At 47.2% G+C, this 24,734-nt stretch overlaps 1 protein-coding gene across 1 annotated transcript in view; it reads left to right on the forward strand.

The window, feature by feature from the left end:
- LOC144175377 (MAM and LDL-receptor class A domain-containing protein 1-like) overlaps positions 1-24,734 on the forward strand; it is a 176,997-nt gene that overhangs the window by 125,474 nt on the left and 26,789 nt on the right. The window contains exons 37-44 of the mRNA XM_077704460.1: positions 2,931-3,076; positions 6,503-6,587; positions 7,328-7,450; positions 8,676-8,831; positions 14,850-14,935; positions 19,312-19,479; positions 20,759-20,855; positions 23,956-24,105. Coding sequence (XP_077560586.1) covers positions 2,931-3,076; positions 6,503-6,587; positions 7,328-7,450; positions 8,676-8,831; positions 14,850-14,935; positions 19,312-19,479; positions 20,759-20,855; positions 23,956-24,105 — 1,011 coding nt within the window. The remainder of the gene's footprint in view (positions 1-2,930; positions 3,077-6,502; positions 6,588-7,327; positions 7,451-8,675; positions 8,832-14,849; positions 14,936-19,311; positions 19,480-20,758; positions 20,856-23,955; positions 24,106-24,734) is intronic.

Below are 24,734 nucleotides of genomic sequence, written 5' to 3' on the forward strand. Positions count from 1 at the left end.
ACACCACATCAGCGAAAGAATATAAGGCTTCCAGAGCCGCAACGTGGCCCACCTCTCGCACCTTACGTTAATCGCAGCAAAGACGACCGTTGTTTTCGTCGCCATCGTTGAGAGGGTGCTGAAGCGTGTGGTCTCAACCGAAGTACTACTCCGAGAAGCGCTGTATGAAGGGAACTTTTCGAGAAAAGCAACAGCGTTTGCTGTGCGTACGAGAAGTTCGTCGCCTATTCAAATTCAACAGCGTGTAACCAGCGCAATCGTTTCACCTGTGTTCAGAACAATGCAGAGCTCGTGACTTACACCATTGTTCAGTTCGGAGTTCTGTTGTAACTACGCTCAAAACGGTAAAAAACACCGGTAGTTAGGCCACTGAGATGTTACCTAACCCCGGAGCGGCCAACACTCGTTTTTACGGTAGCAATAACAAGATGCAGAAGGTAATAGTTGCGTGTAAGAGTGTAATAGATGAATAAGAAAAAAGCAGTTTGAAAAGACTACTCAGCGTCACTATAAGACAAAAGGGGGTAACAGTTCGCCTTTTATGTCGAGGGGGGGAGGGTAGTTAACTGTTCTTGAACACAAACACTACACACTTTTGGAACTGGATCTGAGGGACGAACGATTAATCCGCAACCGGTCCGCCCGTTCCGAAAGCAGCACCCTCAGCCGCAATCGAACGACCGTCTCCCGCAACACAAACCCAGTACTCTACCAATCGGCTATACGGCCAGAGAGGATGGTGGTGGGAAGTATACGCGTTAGTGCAAAGAGTGCAGTACTCCTCAGAGTGCGACGTGTTATTTTTGTGTCCGTCCGAATTTGTAGCCGCGCAAGTGATCACTATTTTAACTTTTCTTACTCGGGGGAATATTGCTCAGCTCGATTTTAAGAAGAACCTCACAACCATAACGTCTTCTTCTAGAAAAAAATAAAAACCCCATTTCCCTAGTTCCGACGGAATACTTTGTGGTCAGACGACTCATTTGTTTCGGCACAAATTAGGGACGACTAATTTATGTATAGTCGAAGTGTTCGCTACATATATGAAATTCTATCGGTAACTTATTTGAAAGCGGTCATATGAATTTCAGAATAGGGAGAAATGCTATAATTTCCTGCATAGGCAAAACCAAGTTCGCCGTTTCTTAGCCTGAATCCTTCAAGTTAGCGTTGGTGTAGATCATCGGTACTGGTAAATGCAGCCGTGTCTTACGGCAGTTGCAGCATTGTCAGAGCTGTCGTAAGCAAATTATTTATGTACCGAGAGTGAAAGCTAACTTTAGGACGCTTAGCTACAGCGTGCATTTTTAATGTGCGGTTGTTGTCCTCCGCAACTAGTGCGTTTGAGATATCCATATCCAAAAATAACCACATGTGAGCAGTGGGAGGAGGCGTTGCGCTGCCCAGACCAGGAGGCCCAAGCTTCGCTGGTCGCGCGGGAGGCCGCGGTCGCCGCCAAAACGGTGGCCCCCATCGTCGACTAACTCTGCTCCCAAATAAATGTGCTTCTTCTTCTTCTTCTGATCCATTAAACACATACAAATTCATTATGCTTAACCAGTAGGGTTTGCTATTTTACTAACAGCTGTGTCATTTCATGATACGCCTGAAATCTTTCATTGGCTGTTATTACCCCGCGCGAATTCTAGCAACTCAGCGTATTGACATAATGTGACCTAGTTGTATTTTCCGTCGCGCATCGCCATTATTTGCGATAACCGTCGCTTTGTTTAACCTAACCGCTTTTCTTATCTTTAAAGTTGATATTTTCTCGCATGGCCCTATATAAAAAACCCACTCATTCCAATTACTTGTGTTCTGGAATTGATCGGCTGTATGCGCCAAATTGCAACGATGCCGCCGTTACAAGGGACTAATCAGTCAGCAACGAGACTAAATGTTGTGTTTTGGCTTCGCGCTGCTATATATCTATCTATCAGCGGGGACAAACACTTATCGCGCATTTGTGCACGGGGCACACACAATGCCACAGTTACTCCACTTCAAGATGAACTTTCACCCGCGAAGACTGACAGCTTTATTTGATCCCAATTCACCCTCCCCTTGTTCTAGAGTGTAGCGTTACACTCCGCAATGGTGTGTCACATAAGTAAACAGCAAGAACGTCGTTCGTACTGCGTTTCTTGGTGTCCGAGATATGAACGCTTACAGATAGTAAGCTGTCTCCATAAAACTTAAACTGCGTGTAGCTCTTTTCAATACCGCTTAAATTGCAAAAATGAGTGGCTTCAGAATGTAATATGCACGCGGTAGAGTAATTGGGAACCAAATGGTGGGATCCGCCGCACAATAATGCGTGATTTGTGGGTAATTTTATTAGTGACGCCATTAGCGTTACTTACGCCAGCATCGTGTACCGACGCCGGCACCGGCATCGCTTCAAAAACAAAATCTCCAACCACCCCACCCGCCCATTCCCACTTAGGGGCATTCGGAAAGGACAATTACAACCTCCCACGAAGTTTTGGTTACTTTCACTAGACCATCATTTCATGAGCAATCGATCCACACCATATTTTACCTCAGGTACTGCAGATAGGCAGTCTACCCTGCGCCTTGTTATTGAAATCTCGAAATGTGGGCTTTCATTCATTGCCAAAATTGCGAGTTTTTAAATGACTTAATTACATTTATTTTCGCGTTCCTGGCGCCCAGAAATATAATACTTTGGTTGTGAAACAAACGCCTGGGAGAAATAAAAGATACTTGAGCATTCTCAGACTGTACGCGGTCGTGCAAAGTTGGTTACTGCCCGAAATTTCGCTGTGTATTTGGAGCATACTACATGTGCCTGCCCCGCAGCACTGATGGCAACTTCTGGCGATTACTAACAAGTGGGTGTGCATTAAGTCAGGATTTTGATCCAGTCCCTGTTGAAATTTCTCGTTTTGTTTTGCGCTTTTTTTCAGGCCGCACTATGGACGTGGATCTGTTCATGGAGATTAATGGCTACACAGTATCCGTTTGGACGCTCAGTGCCCTGACTAAGACACCCGAAGAGGGCGTCTGGAACAAAGCTGTAGTTGACATCGGGCGTTACCCCGGCACAGTCAGGGTGGGTAGCGGCAAAATACCTTCGTTCTCACTTCCTTACTACCAAAAGCCATTCCACGGATCTGAGCGTGGATTCCGGGTCCGGGTGTTATTCTTGGCGTACAAAGGAATAAGTTTGCGCAAAAGACGAGGACCAAGACAGAGAGGACAAGACGAATCCGACGAAGACGAGGAGAGACGAAGAGAGCATGGAGACGAAGAGACACAAGACGAAGAGATGACGAAGATAGAGATGTCCTCTCAAACTTTGTCCTCGTCTTTTGCGCAAACTTATTCCTTCGAACGTCATGAACCAACTAGCCAGCAATCAAGTCCTACTAAGTTGTTCTTGGCTTTGTGACCAGAAAATCGGTTTATGCGTGCTTGCCGAATCGTTTTACCTGCGGCGAGGGTAGCACACGGAGGAAAGCCCAAGTCGGGCTACCGCGCTCCAAGCGCATCCTGCTTTTGCGAGTCAAAGGGAAAGGCAGCGTGCAGTAGCAGGCAAGGTGTCGGCAGCTCGAAAATTTCCGAAGCATCCGGCTGGCAAAATACGTGTTTAACGGAGTTCGCCCGAACGGTGTACGCAAAAATGGCGGCCGAGACTCCAGGGGGCAGTGGGTGTCGCCGTGCAGAAGCAGGTCGTGCAGCTGAAGTACGTTGATTGATTGTAGGGTTTAACGCGCCAACGCAACGCAAGCGATGAGGCGCGCCATAGTGGAGGGCTCCGGAATAATTTTGACCACCTGGGGATCTTTAACGTGCGCCGAAATCTCGTACACACGGGCGTTTTTGCTTTTTGCCTCCATCAGAAAAGCGGCCGCCGCGGCCGGGAATCAAACCCGCGACCTCGTGCTCACCAGAGCAACGCCTTAGCCACTGAGCCACCGCGGCGGGTAAGCTGAAGTACGTACTCAACCGCGGTGCTTGATGGGAAGGTACTAGTTTAGGGAAGCATTGTTATTTACAAAAGAACAGAGGATGGTAGAACCTAATCTACCCGTAGTATACCCGTCAACATTAAACACCCCGCAGCAGTGAAATGAACGGTTAAAAGTTCTGTCGGGGGTACAGGCGAGAAGTTTCACGTAATCGGGGTCCTCATTAGCTTTCGCCATTGTATCCCTCTCAGGTGTTGCATATGAAGCCATAAATTTTTATCAACAGTGTGATCCCCTTAAAAGAAATTTGTTCCACAAAATTGATACCGTAGAAACTGCCGCGGCTTCCCCTGGTATGAGCGTATAACGGTGGCTCTGCCTTAGACAGGCAGAACACGTCCTCCTTTAGCCTGTCTAATGAATACCTTTTTGTCGCCATAAAGATTCGTTCGTGGCGGCACCCTCCTGAAAAATCCAGGACGGTAACTGTTGGGGGCTTATCCCTGGTTTCAAGTGTCATAACAATAATATTGGACGCTTCGCAATGACGCTTTGATCAAGCGTTACACTTATTCCACTTTTAGAACGCCCGCCATAAGACGTACCTCGTACGCGCTTCCTTAAAAGCCGCAGTGCAAGTACCCAAAAATTGATACGACACGCCCTGTTAGTAGCTCACTGTGAAGTGCAGCTATTTTTTATTGGGCCGACAGGAACTAACCTCATGAAAGCGCCATAGGATAGAGCCTTTCGACTGATTTTTTTTTCTTCAATATTTGTAGGCGAATATTGGGCCTTCGGTTTCCATTCGAACGTACATACCATATAGTATCGATTAAACCGTAACCTATTAGCGTTTTCACTCAATTATGCGGCCTGTTTATTGCTTACCTAATCCCCCAGTAGTACCGAACGTCGGCAGTCGTCAAATGGTTGCTTTTTACAATTTGGAGCTTCTTTTAAATTGACGAACAACCGATTTTTGTGAAGTATATTTTCTCTATCCCAAGTGAAAAGGATATCACTTGAAACACCTTAATCCAAAACAGGTTAGGTGATAGCGCCATAAAACGTTTGAAATCAGAATTTTTGGATCTATTAGTTGCACGGGGCCCTCCGAAAGGAATGCTGGCACCCATGACAGTAAGCACTGCGGCAACACACGTGTAACTGCCCGCGAGATCAAAAGAGGTATTTAGTTACTGATACACGGCTAAAATGACAATAATGTGAAAACTTTCCTACTCTTTTGACCGGTTTTTGACCCACGTGTTGAAACCGACGAAGTTGTGTGGACACGTACGGTAGTGTCATGGTTATAGACTACATGGCGCAACCTTTCAGACTTCAGAAATTTACGTGCCAATTTAAATATACTTCTGCCTTTTTATTTAGAATTTTCTTGCGGTTAACGCGCTATATATACCGCTGGCTCCCATATGGGCTAGGGGTTATGCAACCCACAAGAATCGGTGGTCTGTCCTTTTAAGTTCGGAACAAACAATGCCAATTTTGCACGGAGGTGTGGCTCTACTTCTGAGCTTAAGTCGGTTAGGTGAGGTGTGCGGCTCCGAAAAAATAAAAATAAAAAAACGTTTTTAGATTGGCTGGCTAGGGTAAATGATGTGTTCTGAGCCCTTAATAACCGCGCTATTCAGCCGTAAACATTAGGGAAACCAGGTGGCCGCAGTAATTTAGATTTGCCACCCAAATTAAATTCTCGTGCTCGACTTCCTCAGTGGCCCGACTGGCCTCAATCGTGATTGTGACCATTGGTGCAATTATAAAACAATAGTACGCTTTGGTAAGAGTTTGTGACATTAGAGTGGCTTACAAGTAAGGTCCTACCAATGATTTTAGGCGCGGCTGCGGCGCGTACTGGCCCTCAAGCAAACTGTCTTCTTTGCGCAAAGAGGGAATACTGGACAACTCTCAGGGCTTTTGTAATTCTTTTGTTCTTCCTTCCAATTTCTACGGATTAATGGCTTAGATGACGACAAAAAATTTAGTATTAGATATAACCGCTTCGGTGCGGCGCGAGTTGTAGCTGGTCCAGATTGTTAAGTGCAGAATTCAAGGCTTCCTTATTATGTCAGAAGGGGGGCAATTCTAACTAGCCTATTTGAATGGGTGTTCAGACATCAGCACCTCCAGGTTTTAATATATTGACCGGCACGCAGACATACCATCTATAACGTCCCAATATGCCAATAAACCAGCCACGTGCGGCATTTTCAGTCCTATCACTTTCAGAGGAGGTTTCAGTTCATAGAAGAACGAAATCCTTGAGTCTAGAACACCACCTGAGGTGTTTTGACAAAGTAATACTAAGCGCGAACTGCAATATTAGGCTCCAGTTATGCTTTCATCAGGGTAATATACACGTTGTTGTAATGCAGCCAAAAATAAATCACGGGCATTTGCTTCGACCGCCAAATTTAAATCTGGGAAAGCAATTTGGGAGCCATGAAATAAGTTTTAGAACTTTATTATCCTAGCTGTCATTCTACACCTAACTGGAATGCTCATTCGTAGTTACCAATTGTTTTTTTTTTTTTTGCTTTCAGTTTCACTTTCGAAGTGACCAGATTGCCCTTCAGCGCGCCATGTTTGCTGTGGACAAGATACAGTTCCAAGGATGCCGCCTTCCCGGTGAGAAATACTTGAGGGCCGTCAATAAGTAGGGCTTAACATCCTACGCTTTCCTGGGGCGGTATTCTCGTAACTGTCCCTTTTGAAAACGTCTCTTTTGCGTCCCTTTCATCGTGACATACTTCCGGTTAAGCAGTGGGCCTTTGATTCAAATACCGTAGCTGTTCTTGCAAACGCATTTTAAATAACTGAAACCGTATCAGAGTATCTTTTATGTGTTTATTGCTCCGCGAGCGAACCAACAATAAGGCGACGAAAAATCGTCTGCTCCAAATCGTCTGCTCCGAGTAGCCACGGCTCATAGCTCCGCCGTGCTTGCATGGCGTCACATCCGGGTGTTCGCTTTTAGCCAATTAGGGCTCGCTCAAAAGGGACACTTTTGAAAGGGACACAAAAGGGACAAAACACGGGAATACCGCCCCTGGTCAGCTTTCGCTCAGACCACTTGTTTTGGGCCTGTGAATACTAGTGACTAAACACTAGGAATGTGTTTCCTAAAAACATCTTGTTTATCAGCAGGGTTGTACGTCCAAGTGTGATTAACTATAAGAGCGACTGGACATCAGTTCAGTAGCTTGTCTTTGGGGCCCGTGTGTTTGTCCTACGAGAAACGCGAATATTTAAAAATAAAGCTCCATATTTTGTTGCTTTGCCTTCGTTTCTAATGACTTTACGTAATTATGATTTTGTTTCTGCAAGACTTCTGCGCTATGCTATTGTTCTGGGCGCTTTTTTTTCAGAAAAAAAAGGCAACTGTTCCATCGACAAAGAGTTCAGGTGTGCGAACGGAGCTTGCGTGCCCAAATATGACCGGTGCAACTACGTTGACGACTGCGGAGACAACAGCGATGAGCGAAGCTGCGGTTAGTTCCTTACTGTATTGCCCAATTGATCGTTATCGGTTTTAACAAATGTCGTCACTCCGTACCCCCTTCTGTGACGTAGAGGCATGGATATAGCAATTCTCAATTGTGCGCCAAGACTGAAGTTAGCGCAGCGTGATAGGAGGTAAATGTTTGGCGTCGAATTCAAACGCGAAATATTGGTCGTCCCATGTCGTTAGAGTTCGCCGTCGTTCCAGATGCGTTCACTTTGCTTTCTACAAGTGAAGGCTGTCATGTCTCTGGCGTCACAAAGCTGCTTCCTTTGTAAGTAGTATCGGTGCCAAATCTTTAGGTTTTTTATTGATTTTACTAGTGCATAATGGCTTGATAATACTGTTGCAGACCTTAAGCACTTGAGCACACGATAATGGTTTAATTAAAACGGCCTGAAAATGGTAATTTTCGGTTTCCGTTGCCTTGAACCAGAAAGACGCGTACGGCAGTACCTCGCCATGACCTCACCATTGTGTACTAGCGTTATAGCACTGCGGAGGCCGGCTGAGGCGTTGGTTTCCGCCGAATCTGCACTGCCTGAAAGTGTTAGGTCTACAATCGCGGTGTATATAGGCTGACCGCTTCTCATAGAGATGCTGATGAAGATTTTTATTTCGATTGTCGGCTACATAATCAGCTCCTATTTGAGCTCTATTGCGGCGATCGGTGAAACCTGTAGCAAGTGGCTGCGTGCATCAGTTTGACAGCGCTCCCGGCACCGTGCCGAGCGCTCCAGGTGCCGCAAGTCTGAAGTGACGTCACGAATTCCTGCTAAACGTCGACGAACCTAAGCTGCGTCACCCAGTTTTTTCTACCCCAGGGGGACATCCAGACGTCGCGACGCGCCGCACCCCAACCTCTTCCGTCGGCGCGATATACGAGCAAACTTAAATTATGCCCCATGCGTCGCAGACAATTCATCAGCCAGGGCAATCTGTTCGGTTAAGGAACCGAACCGCAGAGAAATATCAGCCCCGAAACTTCGTGTCAATATTCCATTCCAGATCTAAGTGCTTCCGTGGAAAGTGAATCTTACGAAAACGTTAGTAAGAGCGGCAGGACTAACATGGCCGGTGGCAGCAAAAGAGATGCAGTATGTTGTATGCGCTTTTCAGCCTTACTGGAGATTTTTCAGTGCCTAAGGCTTGCTTAAGGAGGCCCTTATAGTGGCTAATATTTTGGTTCAATAAACTCGTCATGATATTTTCAGATGACCACCGCCTCAGCTGCAACTTCGACTCCTCGTTCTGTGACTGGACCCCTCAGCCACCGTCGAGAAAAAAGTTGGCGGGTTGGAAGTTAAGCCGTCCAGCTTCGTTCCTGAGTACGTCGCCGACGCGGGATCACACAACTGGCACGCATCGTGGTACGTTACACGCCATCATTCGACATGTCTTGAAGGAAGAAACAGGGACCTAACGCATTACAACACAGTTAGTAGTCGCACGATGCATACATACATGAAGTCTCTATGCTTAATAAGAAATTTATTTTCACACACTTAACCCCGCAAAATATTAGTCATATTGAGAGCCTGTACAGCATTTGCTCAGATACACCCCTTTACACGCTTTCAGAAACATTTGATGTGAAGGCACATCAAAGAAGCAGCTATTATCAGTGCTTGATGAAAGCTTTTGAGCTTTTGTGTACAATAACGCTACCCTTACTTTTAAAGGAATTCATGTTTTCTGCAAGCTATCTGAACAGATTGGGGCTGATGTTCCTGGGGCAACGCGCAGCTATTGTCAATCGCCGCGCATGCTTGACGTCACGTAGCTAGTTCTATGCGGCGCCCAAATATAGCATCGAATCGAAGGCATGCACAAAATGAAGGATACCCCTTTATTTGACTGTAGAGTATACAGTGGCCGCCGAACAGTACACTAGGTGAAAGCCCTTTAGTGAAGCGTTAAAAAAAAGATGATAGTGCAAATACAATCTATCGTTGTACCTATGCGCACCAAATTGAATTTGTCTTATCCCCAAAGTATGAAAATTAACCCTGTGATTGAAAAAAAGTGAGTACGCAAGAATAGAGGCAGCTAGTTCTTAGCCGGGAATGTGCATTCCACGTGGCTCGAACAATAATGGCAGTGGCACATACCCACGTGGTGTGTTGGCCAAAAGTTAGTAGGTATTGCACTCAAAGGGCCCAAAATAACCCGGGGGATTTGCATGGACAAAGGTAAGTGTCGTTGTAGCAGCTGACTGATCTCAGCGTCATAAGATGTGCTCGAGACTGGCATCTTTTCTATACTCTAAAATTGCATCTCTGCCCCGAAGATATCGTTCAAAAATGAGGCCAAGCTAAATATTGGCTGAGCGATCAATTTCAAACTGTTCTATCTAAGCCTTGTAAGTGGTAACCAGAAAAATCGAATTAACGTCGCGGCCACGTATACACCACTTGTTGATTGTAACGTCGCTTCTGGCGTTCGTACCACTCTTTGCATTAGACCACAATTTCATCGGGTACGTCGCAAGGAAAGAATGGCCTGCTGCGCATCACTTGCCGTGATGCACTTAAAGTGGGGCAAATAATGTTTGGGCGCTCCCGTACCGTGCGAAATGCTAACCAAGGGCGATTTCACTCCTCAGGCTAACAGCGAGCGGAAAGCTTTAAGGCTCATTCCCAATGGCGATTTGCCTCGTCGCCCTACGTCACGCGTCGCGCGATGAGGCCAAGAGGCGGTGTTCACACTTGCGTTGATGCGCCTGCGCTCAGCGCAGCTTCTACCCGATTTGTACGACTTCCTTGGTGCGTCAACCATTCGCAGTCAAAGAAACTTATGTTACATGAGCGCGACAAAAGCAGGTAGAAATCAAACTAAAACACATGCTACTAACCTGAACAATGCCAAAAGCATCGCGGGTTGTAGGAGGAGCAGAAAATAACAAACTAAAAAAGGCTCTTTTCAACATATTATTTCACAAAAAAATGCACACGCTTACTTTCACGCCACAACACTCGCATCACGGCCCAAAAATTTCGCTTCTCTTCACAGGCGAAAAGTTCTGACGCCTTCGAACTCTACGCATGTTTACCAGTCGCCGATAGAAGCACGAAGAGGCTGCAAGTCAACCTACCGTCTCGCTATCCACCTAGCTATATACGATGATTACTTGCTTTTACAATTCATAGACGTTTATCCACACTGATGAGTTCCACGCTATTCGTTGAGTGCACGCGTACGCTGAAGCCACTGACCAAAGAACCGAAGCGCACGGGAAGTTGCTTGCCGGCCCGACCCGTCGGGTCCAGCGATAGCGGACCAAGCGAGCCCCGCGGCTGCGGCTCGCCTGCCGCCGTTTACATTGCCGGATGTAAACAAACGTTTCGTTTCCGGCTATGTCAGCCTACTCCGCGGCCATGATTGGTTATCCGGTTTTGCGGGGCTGTCGCGCGACGAGGGAATTCGGTCCGAGAGCGATCTGCTCCGCCGACGCAAGCGACGCAAAGCGACGGCCGGGTCATCGCTTTGCAACTTCGCGGAACGTCACGCGACGAGGCGAATCGCCAGTGGGAACGTGCCTTTACGCGTACTGACGGATCAAAACTCGGCGGCTCGCTTTCGGTGAGCAATAATTGTTCGTTACGCCAAAAAATGTCATAATGGATGTCTTGGTACGTGTTTGACCCGAATCGTTGTTTCCAAGCTTCGTTGTCGGCCTCACTGTTCGTGTTGGCCAGTTGATAGAAGGAGCCAGGAAACAATCAAAAAAGGCCGAAAAACAGCCGTGGCGTTGATTGTTGTGTAGAATTGAGGCCAAAATGACGCATTAGGAATGCCAGGAAATAGCTTAATTCGCGAAACTCCCCACGAAAAGTTAAAATAGTTTCGCCATGGCGAATTCCAGTGGCAACGCTGGAGCGGGCAAGCGCCGCGGGGTTTTTTAGTGGCATCTTGTTTTCATTTGTTGTTCCTTTATTTTTTGTATTATTTTCGTTACTTCTTATACTCCTAGGCGAAATTTATGCTCTTCATCTCGATGAGGGCAAGGCTGAGCATCGATATTTATTCAAGTAGTAAGTCCGTCGATTTTATAAAACCACTCCGAGACGATAAGGACGTACGCTGCACAAACAGAATACCCGGGAGTTAAGGAAAGGTAAGCCAAAATTTGGCTGCACACGCACTAACCAGCTCTTCCTACTGTCGTTACCTGAGGATCCTGTGCAGTTAATATGCTTTCCGTTGGCACTGCAGCCGCTATTCCTGTTGGGACCGCGTCTTGGTAATGCATTCCCTAGCAGCGCTCTGTCAACAGCGGAGCTTTTGCAAGTCGAGCCTTTTCGTCTGTCTGCTGTTAGTCGTGCGCCACCCAGGGGTAGGTGCCCATAGAGTTCCTGTATGGGAGCAGATACACGAACTCTAGGTGCCAAGACCCACTAGCGGCCGCTATCGGTGGAAGTGGGAAGCGCCTCACCAGCGGTTCTAAGACCCGCCGATAGAGGGTTCCGTGGTATCGCAGGGCAGCTTCGGCAACATAGTGGGCAGCTAAGGTTTTTAGGTACCTATACTTGAAAAGTGTGGACACCCAGTGTTTAGGAAAGTCTAGAAGGCTAACGATTAAATACGGAAAGAACAGTGGAGAATCCAAAACAGCCAAGGTAACCAAAAAGGAGGCAAGGCAGATTGAAACGAATAAATGGAGAGAAAAAATGGAAGCTAAAACGTCGTTAAAGCTGTACAGGGCTGAAAAATTGAACATCAGAAAGGATTGATTGATTGTAGGGTTTAACGCGCCAACGCAACGCAGGCGATGAGGCGCGCCGTAGTGGAGGGCTCCGGATTAATTTTGACCACCTGGGGATCTTTAACGTGCGCCGAAATTTCGTACACGCGGGCGTTTTTGCTTTTAGAAAGGGAAATTTCTGCGATAATTCAAAGGTCAGTGCTTTGCTTTTTGAGGCTAGATCAGGTTTCTTGCGAACTAAGTGTTGTGGGGAAGTATTCACAAAATTATGGGGTATGCGTGGTCTGCGGAAAAGAAACCAAAACTGTGCGGCACATAGTGTTCGAATGCCAGGGTAGTCCATCCAAATCTACATGAGGGAAGTATTCGGCTTCCAGAAGCCCTTGGATTTAAGGGTAGCATAGAGGAATCCATGCTGTACTTCAATTGCGCACAAAAGTAACAAAGACTGCAGAGAGACGATACGAGACAGAGCGCACTTTCAGCAAACTTTATTAAGAAGTCACATATTTATACTTCCAACTCTCTCGCATACACACTCATCCAAAAAACCAGGAACGAACACCTCCTTCCCTCTGTGCATTACCACAATCTTAGGGCACGTGCCACTGCGATTGCGGTTTCACGACAAACCGTTGTCTTGCCCAAGGAAGTGCGTCTTCTTTTCCGTAAGTGCGAGGGAGGAAGTGCTTACACAGCAGTTTCCTGCCCGTGCAATTTCAAACCCCCATGTTTGATAAGTGTTATATTATAGCGATGAACAGGCACCAAACGACCCGAGAGATCATTGAGGCCAATGAAATTGCACGACAGTTACAACCTGTAACAGAAAAAAAAAGTAGTTTTTGCCTAATAAGCTTTTTTCTGCCTGCCCTATGCAGCGCTGGAATTAAACCAAGAGTATAAAACACAGGCTTATTAGTCCTTTTTTGTAAGATGACATGTCATCCCCCCGCTACAAAGGGGAAACCATAACAATCATCATCAGCAGCAGCAGCGGGTTTCTCTCCTTTCTGCTAAAGGAGGGAGGGGAAAGAGAGCCTCCCGCCGCTGACGTTTAGCTGTGAAATTCTTAACGATAACTGTATAATTAGTGCGGCGACGGCGTTGACGTTTTCGAACGAGCAGCCACTGACGTTCCAGCCGACGCAAGAATACCACAGCTCCGCCGTGTCCGCAGATTTGACACTGGGTGGAACTGGATTTATTTATATTTTTTTTTTGCCTGGGTTGTATTATTTTTTTTTTTGAGACTTTGAGTAAGAGTTTTCACATTCGTACAAAGCGACAGACGCAATTTTATGACGAGCGGAACCCCTGTCTATATTCGGAACAGCTTGTTTACGTGCTGCTTTACGCCGCCGCGCGCTATTCGCCAGGTACCTTGAATGCATGCCGTGTTCTTCTTTATTCTTACTCTCTTAAATCACCGTCATACCAAATCTTCGGTGGAATAAACTGACTTCGTTATAAGCGGCCTTTCGTTAACAACTGGGATTTATGGTCGCCGTGAACTGCATTTAGACCGTGGAAAGCCTGAAAAAATCTATTTCGTTATAATGAGTCTTCACTATACTTATCATACAACGTAAAAGTCTGCCAGGGATCATTTAGCTCGATGCAGTGGGCCTACCCTCGCAACGAGATCCGAGTTGTTTAGGAGATTTATGTAGAATAACTGAATTAACCTCGCCTAATCCCCCCTCCTTCTCTTCCCCCTCTTTCCTCTTATTCTGCTCACCACCCCTACCCACCGTTCATCCTCCTCATCCCTTTCCCCTCCTGCCCGCTTTTGCAGAGACATCACCCGTCATAACGGACAACAATGACAGCCTATTCTGCGAAATAAGTGTCATTGCTACAAATGCAAATGCAGCGCGCAATACTGTAAATGGCATTAGTTATGGGCATGCGCTTCTTTTCTCGTTACGAGGAAACAGGGGCGCACGTATGGATGTTTCCGCAGCTCAAGAACATGCACTGAAATTGGTATTATTTTTTTCCCCGTAATTCGGCAATCCGTGTTAAAAGTCCTCCGAAAACTGTGGTTTGAGGCACCGATGCTGGACGCCCCGTGCGATAATGCGATAACGCTCCGCGCTATGACCGATCCAGCCGTCAGAGCTAACACATTATGAAGTGCAAAACGCGTGTATGTCGCCCGCTAGGCTGTTTGACGTCAGCAGACGTTAGTTGCCGTACGTCCTGGACCGATATTTGCGTTACAGCCGCGTTTTGAATTCACGAGAACCGAGGAAAGTTTCTCTGGGGGGCGCAAAAGATGGATTTTTAAATTTTGCGAAGCTGCAATATTTAACTGTTAACCACGCATGCCTAGTACGTGCAATTTCCTACCTTCTATATTTTTTTTTGTTAAGAAGGCTTATTTTCTCATTTGATTTTCCCGGTGGCTTTCTGCGGGAACAGGCAGCTGCCATTACACTACAGGGTTGAGGGTGTATAGCAGAGCCGTGTGCATTGGTGGGCATTTTGTTATCCCGTAGAACGTACTTCCCACCTGTCCTAGAAGTGCCGAATGTGTTTGAGTAAAAGTCAGGCTGTAACCGGTACTGACGTATCTCCACAAGCAAGTGTGGAATCCTGGCTGTATGCACCCGTGTGTAACTTGTACAGGGAACCTTGTGGGAACTACTCTTTGTTTCTGCTTGCGCCTACTTTTCAGGGAAATTCATCTTCTTCCAGTCCAACCTGGTGACAGGAGAGGCAACAATTGTTGGTCCAACCCTGGAAAACTCGAGCGCTTGCGCGGTAAGCACGGTTGCAATCATACCTCGGCAAAACTGGATGTCACTCACTCACACTCACTCAAAAAAATATATTTATCCTAACGCACTCACTCGCACTCGCACTCGCCACTCCGCCCTCACCACGCGCACTTACTCGCACTCACGCTCGCAACTCCGCCTTTACTACTCACACTCACTCGCGCTCATGCTGGCCACTCGCCCCCACCGCTCGCACTCACTCACGTTAACGCTCACCACTCTGCTCTCACAACTCGCACTCACTCGCGCTCACGCTCACCCCTCCACCTTCACCACTCCCACTCACTCCCCCCTCACGCTCTGCAGTCGTCCGCAACACTCGTACTCTCTCGCGCTCACGCTCACCCCTCCGCCCCACCCCTCACACCCACTCGCACTCACGCTCGCCCCTCGGGCCTCACTACTCGCACTCACTCGCGCACACGCTCACCACTCATCCCCACCACTCACACTCGCTCGCGCTCGCCACTCGCACTCATCCACGCTCACGCTCACCACTCGCATTCGCCGCTTACACTCCCTCGCACTCGCCACTTGCAATGGCCACTCACACTCACTCTGAATCACCACTCGCTTCTCCACTCACACGCACGTACAAATAATTTCGGGCATGAAATACTTACTGATATGAGCTAAAATTTACCTTTCTCAGGAATGGGGTCTCCCTCTTTCCTAAGTATGTATTCGGTTATTATAAGCACATGTCTTAATATGTCGCTTTCAAGGCGGTAATTGTCGCTGGATTCTTTTACGAAATTAACAAATTCTCGCAAATTTGCCTGAAGCCATTCATCATAACTTTTTATTATTGTCTATGCTATTTCGCTCAGATTCTACAAAAGAAAATAAACACTGAAAATTTTCACAGTGGTGGCAAACACAAAAGAAATAGTCCAGTTCGGAAGAAAAGCTTAGAAAAGCTGTTGCCATCTGTCAAAATACTGGCTAGCGCACGCAAATATTCCTATCTCGAAGCGGGCTATCAGCGCCACTAAAAATGCGCAGTCAATTTGCTCTGGACAACCCTCCAAACAGTTTATTTCAAGAGTAATCCCAGGTGAAAAGGGCGCATAGCGAGAGTTTCCAGCACAACACCGCCACGAAAAGATTGAAAACGGCAAGCAAGGTGGAGGAAGGCTACTGGAGCGCTTAGCCTTGAGCGCTTGGCAGAGACAAGGCGAGGGAGAGAGGCGGCGCCGCGTGGTCGCGCCAAATCGGCGCCGCCTGACTTTAGCGCGGGCGTCCTCATGCAGACGAGTTGCCTGGCGCCCGCCTTCCTACACGGCGCCAGCATACCGCAGAGCAAAACCGCAGCTTGATCCTAAACTACACCGTCATGCACCCGCACCGGGCACCAAAACAAGTTCACGTCAAAAGTTTATACGAAATAACGGGGAGAAATAGTCATCGGACACACACACGCACGCGTACGCACACGCACGCACTCTCGCACGCACACAAGCGCACGCATGCACATGCACGCACGCACACAAGCACGAGCACGCACGCACGCAACACACACGAACACATACACGAGCACACGCACAGACACGCACATGCACGCACACACACACCAACGCACTTGAACACCCGCGCGGACGCACACACATTACGAACTCGCACGCATGCGCACACGCATGCAGACCCACTCACGTGAAATCGCACACGCACTCATTCACTCACTCACCCACTCACAAATTTCGCTATCCAACTGCCGAGAACGCTTGCTATTCGTCACACCACTGAGGGGTCACAGTACCCGTACGCCATCGGCACGTGGACGACGACGAAGTCCGCATGAAAGGGAAGATCATAACAGAGCGCCCCGTAACAAGTAATGACAAATACTGATACGTTTAATACGCCAAGGCCTCGAAAATGAGCTACTGCTTCCACAACACGCAACTCGCCCATCCGAACCGTTTCGCCATCCTGATACGCGAATCTGTAAAAATCTGCGACACCTTTTCAAACGATTACGGGCACTCACAATATGCGCTTCAGAACAGCCGGCCATTTGACAGCTGCAGCAAGCCGGCCAATTGTGTACACCAAGTACTATGGCACTAGACCACGGTGCTTCCTAATGCCTCCATCGCAGCGCTCAGCCGTAGGGAAGTGCAATCGCTTTATTGCGACGACATTAACGCCACTCATTCCAACCCAAAACGCTGCGAGCCAGAAACATCATTCGGCGAGAGTGCGCTTAACAGCCCCTCAATGAGTCATGGCAGTGAGAGTGTCAGCGCATTATGGCGTCAGGCGTCCATCCAAATCGTATTCCTCAATCAACAGGTCACTGGAGAGTTGGTTCCACGGTACCTTAATTATAAAGGGGAGTAGCCACATATTCCCGAAGCTAAAGGCAGTCGTTCCATTAACTAGTGGCTGTGCGTACGAGTGGATATCGCCAGTAGCAATTACCACAGCAAGCGGCTCCTGCGACGAATGCCAACAGCGAGTGATGCTCACCGCGGTAAGCCCCGCACATCGCGCAAGAAGCGCGCGTTCATTCGCCACTCATGAGTGGTGAGCGGAGCTCGCCGCGAGTGGCGAGTGTGACTCACCGCGAGTGGAACTCGCTCTCACGAGTGGTGAGCGGTGCTCGCCGCGAGTGGAACTCTCACTCGCGAGTGGTGAGTGGGGCTCACCGCGAGTGCAACTCGCACTCGCGAGTGGTGAGTGGGGTTCAACGCGAGTGGAACTCGCACTCGCGAGTGGTGAGTGGGGTTCACCGCGAGTGGCTTTCGCGCTCGCGAGTGCTGAGCGTGGCTCGCCGCGAGTGGAACTCGCACTCACGAGTGGCGAGTTCCACTCGCCGCGAGTGGCGCTCGCACTCGCGAGTGCTGAGCGTGGCTCGCCGCGAGTGGAACTCGCACTCGCGAGTGGTGAACGGGGCTCACCGTGAGTGGCGCTCGCACTCACTAGCACTCGCACTCACCAGGCAAAACGACGGTGAGGCTCACTCACCACTCACTCATGAGTGGTGAGTGGGGGGTGTGTGAGTGCACTAATGAGTGAGTTTGCCGACCTATGGTTGCAATAAACACAGAAATTTGCTCTATTGTACCGGTGCTGTTAAATTTACTTGGGTAAATGTCATCTTGTACTCTGAGGAAAGTTTTTTACTCGAACATTTTAGTGCCAAACATTTTCAGAAAAGATCATCTTACCCTTCCCAGGCTTTTGTCTATCTGAAAAACACCCGCAGCAATTTTTTTTTCAAGCAAGGGTCTTTTTTTTTCTACAATTACCTTTGCCTATTTCTGATCGCTGTCTTTGCGAAAACAGAATAGTGCAAAGTGGAAGCCATAAAGCTGATTAAAAGATTAGAATTAAAGAGTTTTGCTATTTTTGAACGCTGTACTACAGGTGCCACACCCTGTCTTGCGTTTTCTATAGCTGCATTCACACGAGGACGTCCGATGAAGTTCTCGCCTGCGTAAGGTGCATCACGTGGTGTGTACGTTATAGGGGCTTGTTCGTCTGCGCGCCCACGGCAACCAGCCGATGAAAGCAAGCAAATGAGTTCACTGCTATCTGATACGCTTTCCTATGGCCTATTAGGGACACACTATGACATCCAAAGGACCCACTCCCGCTGCTTTGCAAATAGTTATACCTGGCTTGCACTGACGTCACCATAGCTGCCATGTTTGTGACCCACAAGCACGGCGAAAGGCTGCCCAGTTTTCTGATGCTTTTACTTCTGGGAACTGTGAAGAAGTTGGAAGTGGGCCGCAAGAAATGGCTGTGATGACGTCAAGTCCAAGCTATGTATTGAAGTCATTCACATTCTGTATCTTGACTACAAGTAATTACGGCTCGGCAAAATGTAAATTTTAGAACGCGAATGGAAAAGACCTCACTCGAGATTCCGCTCTAGGTAATTTATACGTAAAATATTGCATTGGCTTGAATACGCCGAGTAGCAGGAAATACTCGTTGACTACTCGCTCGTTGACTACTTAGCAATATATTACGCTTGTGGCGACGAGTTATTAGCGTCCGCAGCGTACAACATTGCACTTCATGCGTGCGGTTTGCTGGCACGCGTTATCACCACGTCGGAGTAAAAACTGTCCTTTATAGAAATACCTTCTTGGCTATACACATAATCAACACGTACGAAAACCTTACTAGCGGCCCCTAACTCGAAGCTATGCTGCCTTGCTTTATTGCGAGGGGGAGATGTACAGGCAGGACAGGTTTGATTTTGAGCTTGACAGTGAACCAAATCTGAAAGAAACGCGATAGGACAGTACGTTTAAATTTGTGAATTTATCTTGTACACTTGAAAAACAGTATAAAGTTTCAGTTATCCCAACACACAGGGTCGATTTGTGTTCACTTTTTCAGGTGGCTTTCTTTTACACGGTACAAGGAAGAAGCATGCCAAAGCTCACGCTCAACGTCCGCACGACCAGAGACGGGCCTTGGCGGCCTGTCTGGAATCAGCCGGGACCAACTGAATTCTGGCACTTCACATTTGCAACCCTGAAATTTGACGAAAGCAGCCCTTACCAGGTGCGATCAGCGACTGTGCGCTCATCAAAGTTTTGTTCAAAAGCGGCTGTTCGGCTAGAGTAACCGGCTTGGACAGCGTTTGTTAAAACCTACCAACGTGAGACAATCGCTCGCCCTTCGGTTGCCTCCTCATAGCCATGCTCACTCTTTGATCAATGTCGGCATTTGTATATTTTCGTATTTGTATTTGTATCTGCTTTTGTATTTTAACACATAATTGACGGTGTAGGCACGTTTACAATGCGTACTGTAATCAGTTTTTAGAAAATCCCGTGGTGTCTTAGCATTACATTTTTTAACATGAGTAGATAACAAAGCATATTGCCGCGAACCCGGCCTTTTTTTTGTTTACTTATGGGTTTCGGTACCACGGTCTGGCCGCGCCAAGCTGTCTTTTGTGTGTTCGAAGCCAAGCACGTGTTTCCTTCCTTTAATTTTGCATGCTGCACAGGCTACCTTATCTGATAGGAAGAGTTTTTCGTCCTGTCGTCACTAGAATAGAATATTCTTATTTGATCGCCCGTGTTCTCTATCTAATTCGACGATTGCGGAAATAATACTGCACAGAGATAAATGCTCGCAGGGCAAACGCCGCGGCATTTCATTCGTCAACGCTCTACTGAGCGTGTAGTATTGCTGACCGCTTCTTCAACGTTGGTGTTTACTTCTAGTTCGTTGCGAATCACAACTTCGCTCCAAAAAACCTTGTTTACTGGGAGAACCCTGCATCATTCTTGGATACGTGACAATACTTAATGGCTTATTGTGGAGGAAATCTTTCACTACAGGCCTAACACTGAATCCCAAAACAAAAAAAAAATTCCCCCACATTTCCCCGAGGGGGAGAATGTGAAAGTGCGAATGCACGGTTGTCGGCCCGCTTGCGGCGCTTGCGCTCGGCCCCCGCAGCCCACCGCCTCGCCGCCTTCTCTTCCATCGGGTTTGTAGTATCACGTGTACACCACGCAGTTATCAAGCCGCTATAACGCCGCTGAGTCGCCAACGCACGCCGCTGACGACGTAGTTTGAATGCGCTAAAGATATAAGGCGCATCACTAACACTGATATCACCGTCGCGTCCGTGGCTTGGTCGGTAGAGCGTCGCGCTGCGGCCGCAAAGTCCTCGGATCGAAACCTGGCGCCGGATGCTGTTTCTTTTTTAAATATAGAGGAGCACTGCGGACGCCGCCGCCGCCGCCGGCGGTGGATGGTTTGGGGTCGCTTATAAAGTGCATTCGCACTTAAAAGCCGCCTTTCTGTATTTTTTTTTAATTTCCAGATCGCCTTTACTGGTGAGCACACCGTGTCCGGTGAAAAAGGTTACATCGCCATTGACGACGTAACATTTTCGGAAAGTTGCATGCCGCACTACCAAGGTAAGCTCAGCTAAAACGTCCTGACAAGCTAGAATACCGTCAGATGCCTTTACGTGTTGTTTTGAGCATTTTTGCCGCGGGGGCAGCCCCACAGTTTCATCTTTTGGCTCCGTCGTTGAGGCTTAGTAACAGCATAAATCGAATATCTGTAGTGCTTAATTTTTCACTGGCCAACCGACTGATTTGATTGATTTTAACTTATATTCATTTTCACGTTTGCCTTGTGGGTGTGAAATAATTTCGCACCGATTGAAATGTCAACGTCTGAAGTCCCCGCAAAATAGCAAATGCCGTTATTTCACGCAAAAAGAAACGTCAGCAATTAAGCATTTAATTTTTTTTCGGTTTTCCCGCAACTAAAGTTTGGAACCATATTTTTTCACGGTTTTATGGAGGGTACGTGTACTTTTTCATAAGACACGGCGAACCGGGAATGCTTCGCTGCGCATGTGATCTATTCAGCCATGCCCAACCTAACCACAAACTTTGGAGATTTGTGTGTGCGTGCGCGCAGGGACTTCTAAAGACCATGCTTTCAAATACTTTTCCAATGTAAAAACATTGCGGATTGAGTTCAGGTTACTTGCATTTAGAGGGTTCATAAAAACAAAATACAAGTTCAAGTCGTTAAAAAGTCTGCTTTGTCCTGATAACAATCATACCCATGTAATGTCTAACTTTAAACAATTCATGGAGATACTGCAGAAAACATACAATGCAGTGGCGACTCCGCAGCCACTTCTCGGCAATTTTCCATGACGTCACAGAATCTTGTTTCTGTAATTGGCAGCCCAACTAAGCCACCACCAAGAAATTGTAGTGGGGCCTCTATTTCCGTCTGGTGATATCACTTGAATGCTAACGTTCAAGTGACACACAATTTTAGCTGGCCCAGATTGCGTCACTCCTGTCCATATTGTCATTGCGGTGAGAAATTTGAATTGTTTTTATATTTATTGCGTTATTTTGGATAAGAAACGTCTATCCTGGCTGGAATGATGCTAGTGAGTTACCCGAAGCAGGTTCTTTCAAACCGAGCAAAGTTGTATTTTGTTTTCATAGCCACTTGAAGTGCGAATCAAAACCACTCGGCCCCAATCATTTATTAATAACAATACATAAGAATGGAGCCAGGGCAATGAACAAAAATGTAGGTGTGGGGAGGTTAGGTATCGTTTATTTCATTTTGTCGTTTGTACATCGCATGGCTGACGATAAAAGCGGCATAGAAGCAGCTTGACAAGCCCGTCAACTCAATGCAAACACCAAGCAGCAGACGACATTATGCATGCTGTACAGCTTCTACAGCAATCAACACAAAACACACCAAGGTATCGCAATTCTATTGCGGTAACAAAAATATGCAAAGAAAAAATATGTGCTAGCTAACAACTAAACAAAGAAATGATATTGCATTCTAAATATGTGAGAACGCTACACGGAAAAATGTTTTTGCTTTAAAAAAACGACAAGGCATATACTGAAACCAACTTCTCTATTTACAAAGTACAAATACCGCCAGTCTACACAGATGTACGGGTAAACAAAAATTAGCAGAATCTTAGCTCGGCTACACCAGGATATGCGCAGTGTGAGCTAAGGTTCAGCAATCCATTCCAATCCAATCCCATCTAGTCCAGTTCGGTCCAATTCAATCCAGCCCAGTCCAGTCCAGTCCGGTCCAGTCAAGTCCAGTCACTGCTCCTCAAACATGCGCAGCACTGCTCTCCAGGAGCCACGCACGCAAAACGGCTATCAAGCGGCTCCGGCGCAGCGTCAGACTGGCCTACTGCGCAACGGAGGCGCACAGCTGGGCACACGCCGGCGCAAGTGCGCCTGCCGCGGCTATGACGTCACTCCTTTGGAATGCGCAGAATGTAGAATGTGTAGACCCAATTCTCTACACACCCGTACTCCAATTGGATTGAATTTTAAATCCAATCCAATTTAATCCAATTCAATCCAATGCAAATCCAATCATATCGAATCCAATGCTCCTCCCGCTTGCGCAGAACGGCCCTTTAGGGTCCACGCGAAACTGCTCAAGCTCTGCCAGTGTAGCTTACGCTACAAAACGTGCCAATAAAAGAGTGATACAAATGAACTACTGCATACAACAGGAACAAGCCCTTCAAAAATAAAAAAGGGTTACAGTTATCAGGATATTACCCGCAGTGAGATACATAATGCATTAAAACGTTATACATACGAAAAAAGTAATGTTAGTTATTTAAGGCACGACGAATCGAAAAATGACGTAATAGTTCTTTATGTCTTCTACATTGCGCCGGTATAGGAAACAGCAACGCCAACACATTCCGTCGGTGTGGCTCATAATCGACATGCCTCCACGTAAGATGTACCCATACGCGGGTCCCCGGTAAAAGGCAATACCATATTATGCTACATATATCTGCTGGGCCTACTGCCTCAGAAACACATCAGTACACACCGCACGCGCCCACGTGGGCGTTGTACGGAGGAATAATTAGTTATATATGTCACGTACCATCAATGTTGACTTCTTTGCTTGCACCCTTGCCACTCAGCATTTCCGTTTCACTCACCAGTACTGCCTTTAAGATTTTTCCTTCTTGGAGTTGGATGCGTGCGCGCATTACGCGTGTATGCGTGTTCGTGTGCTTGCCTATTCGTACTCAAGCTTTGCATCTACCTCTACTGGCATAAAACTCTGGTGGTCCTGCCCCGTAATTATGCTGTTGGATTACAAAAGAAGCTCAGTGCGTTCTCTTGGCGGGTTGTCTGCGTACCTGTTACCAACCTTAGTCATTTTGCAATGTTCGTATAAATTCTTTCCTCCTAAGATTTGAACCACCCGGTAGCAATTGTAGAAGTCCGTGCACCAACTCCGATATAAGCTCCTCGTAGTGTACTTGTCTGAGGAAAAATTGCGCATTATGGGCACCGTAATATTTCTGAACAGCCTGAGGACATTATTTTCGAAAAAGGCGAAATCCACCTTGGTTTGTTCAGCTTGCGCTGTTGCTTTAATACCGGACTTGTAATTTTGATATCTTCCATTTATTTTCTTCACTGCCATTTCTTCACGTGTCTATCTTTGAACGGCGTCTTCTCACAGCCCTGCCGCCGATACAAACTACGCCAGCACCATCGGGCCCCTGCGGTGAAGAAGAATTTTCATGTGGCGATAGACAGCAGTGCATTCCATTGTCTCAAGTCTGCGACTTCCACAGCGACTGTTCTAATGGCGCCGACGAAGCTCGCTGCGGTAAGTGCACACCTTTTCTACGCATTCTTCACAGTTGTGCCTGTGCATAAAATATCCCTGAACTCATTAGTACCTGCATAAATTACTGCAGCTTTTGGAGTTATCAAAGTACTGTAATCCCTCGTAATAACAAAATCATCTTACTCGAAATATCACTTTATTCAAAATTGATTCTGGTCCCAACCCAAACGCATACATTTTAGGCCGCATTACTTGACACCCACGAAGAGTTTTACCCGCTTAGAGCGCAGTGGCGAGCGTATGCGTCGTCGAGCGGCGGCGACCCAGCGGCAAGTCATGCTGTCACCATGGCGAGTCAACGCAAGCCGGTGTTTCCCTGGCGGTTTTCTCAACCCGGTCATGCTCGATTCGCGCCATCCGACTTTAGACAGACGGTCCAAATATTCAAGTGACGTCGCATGGGTACTTTTTGTGGGTGTCATTTACTGCTTTGCTTTCCAACCACCTTCCCAGCGTGGATTGGAGCCAATTTTTTGTGTAGCAGCCTTCTGCTACACTGTATCGAAGATGGAGAGAAAGGGTATTTTAGGCGGATTGTATGCCTTCGTGGGTGAAAAAAGGACACAGAAGAAGAGATTGATGGAAGAGATATCAAGGTTCGAGGGCAT

Source organism: Haemaphysalis longicornis, unplaced genomic scaffold, assembly GCF_048455015.1.
Source record: "Haemaphysalis longicornis isolate Haplotype H1 unplaced genomic scaffold, Haemaphysalis longicornis Haplotype H1 scaffold_3, whole genome shotgun sequence".
Classification (NCBI taxonomy): Eukaryota; Metazoa; Arthropoda; class Arachnida; order Ixodida; family Ixodidae; genus Haemaphysalis; species Haemaphysalis longicornis.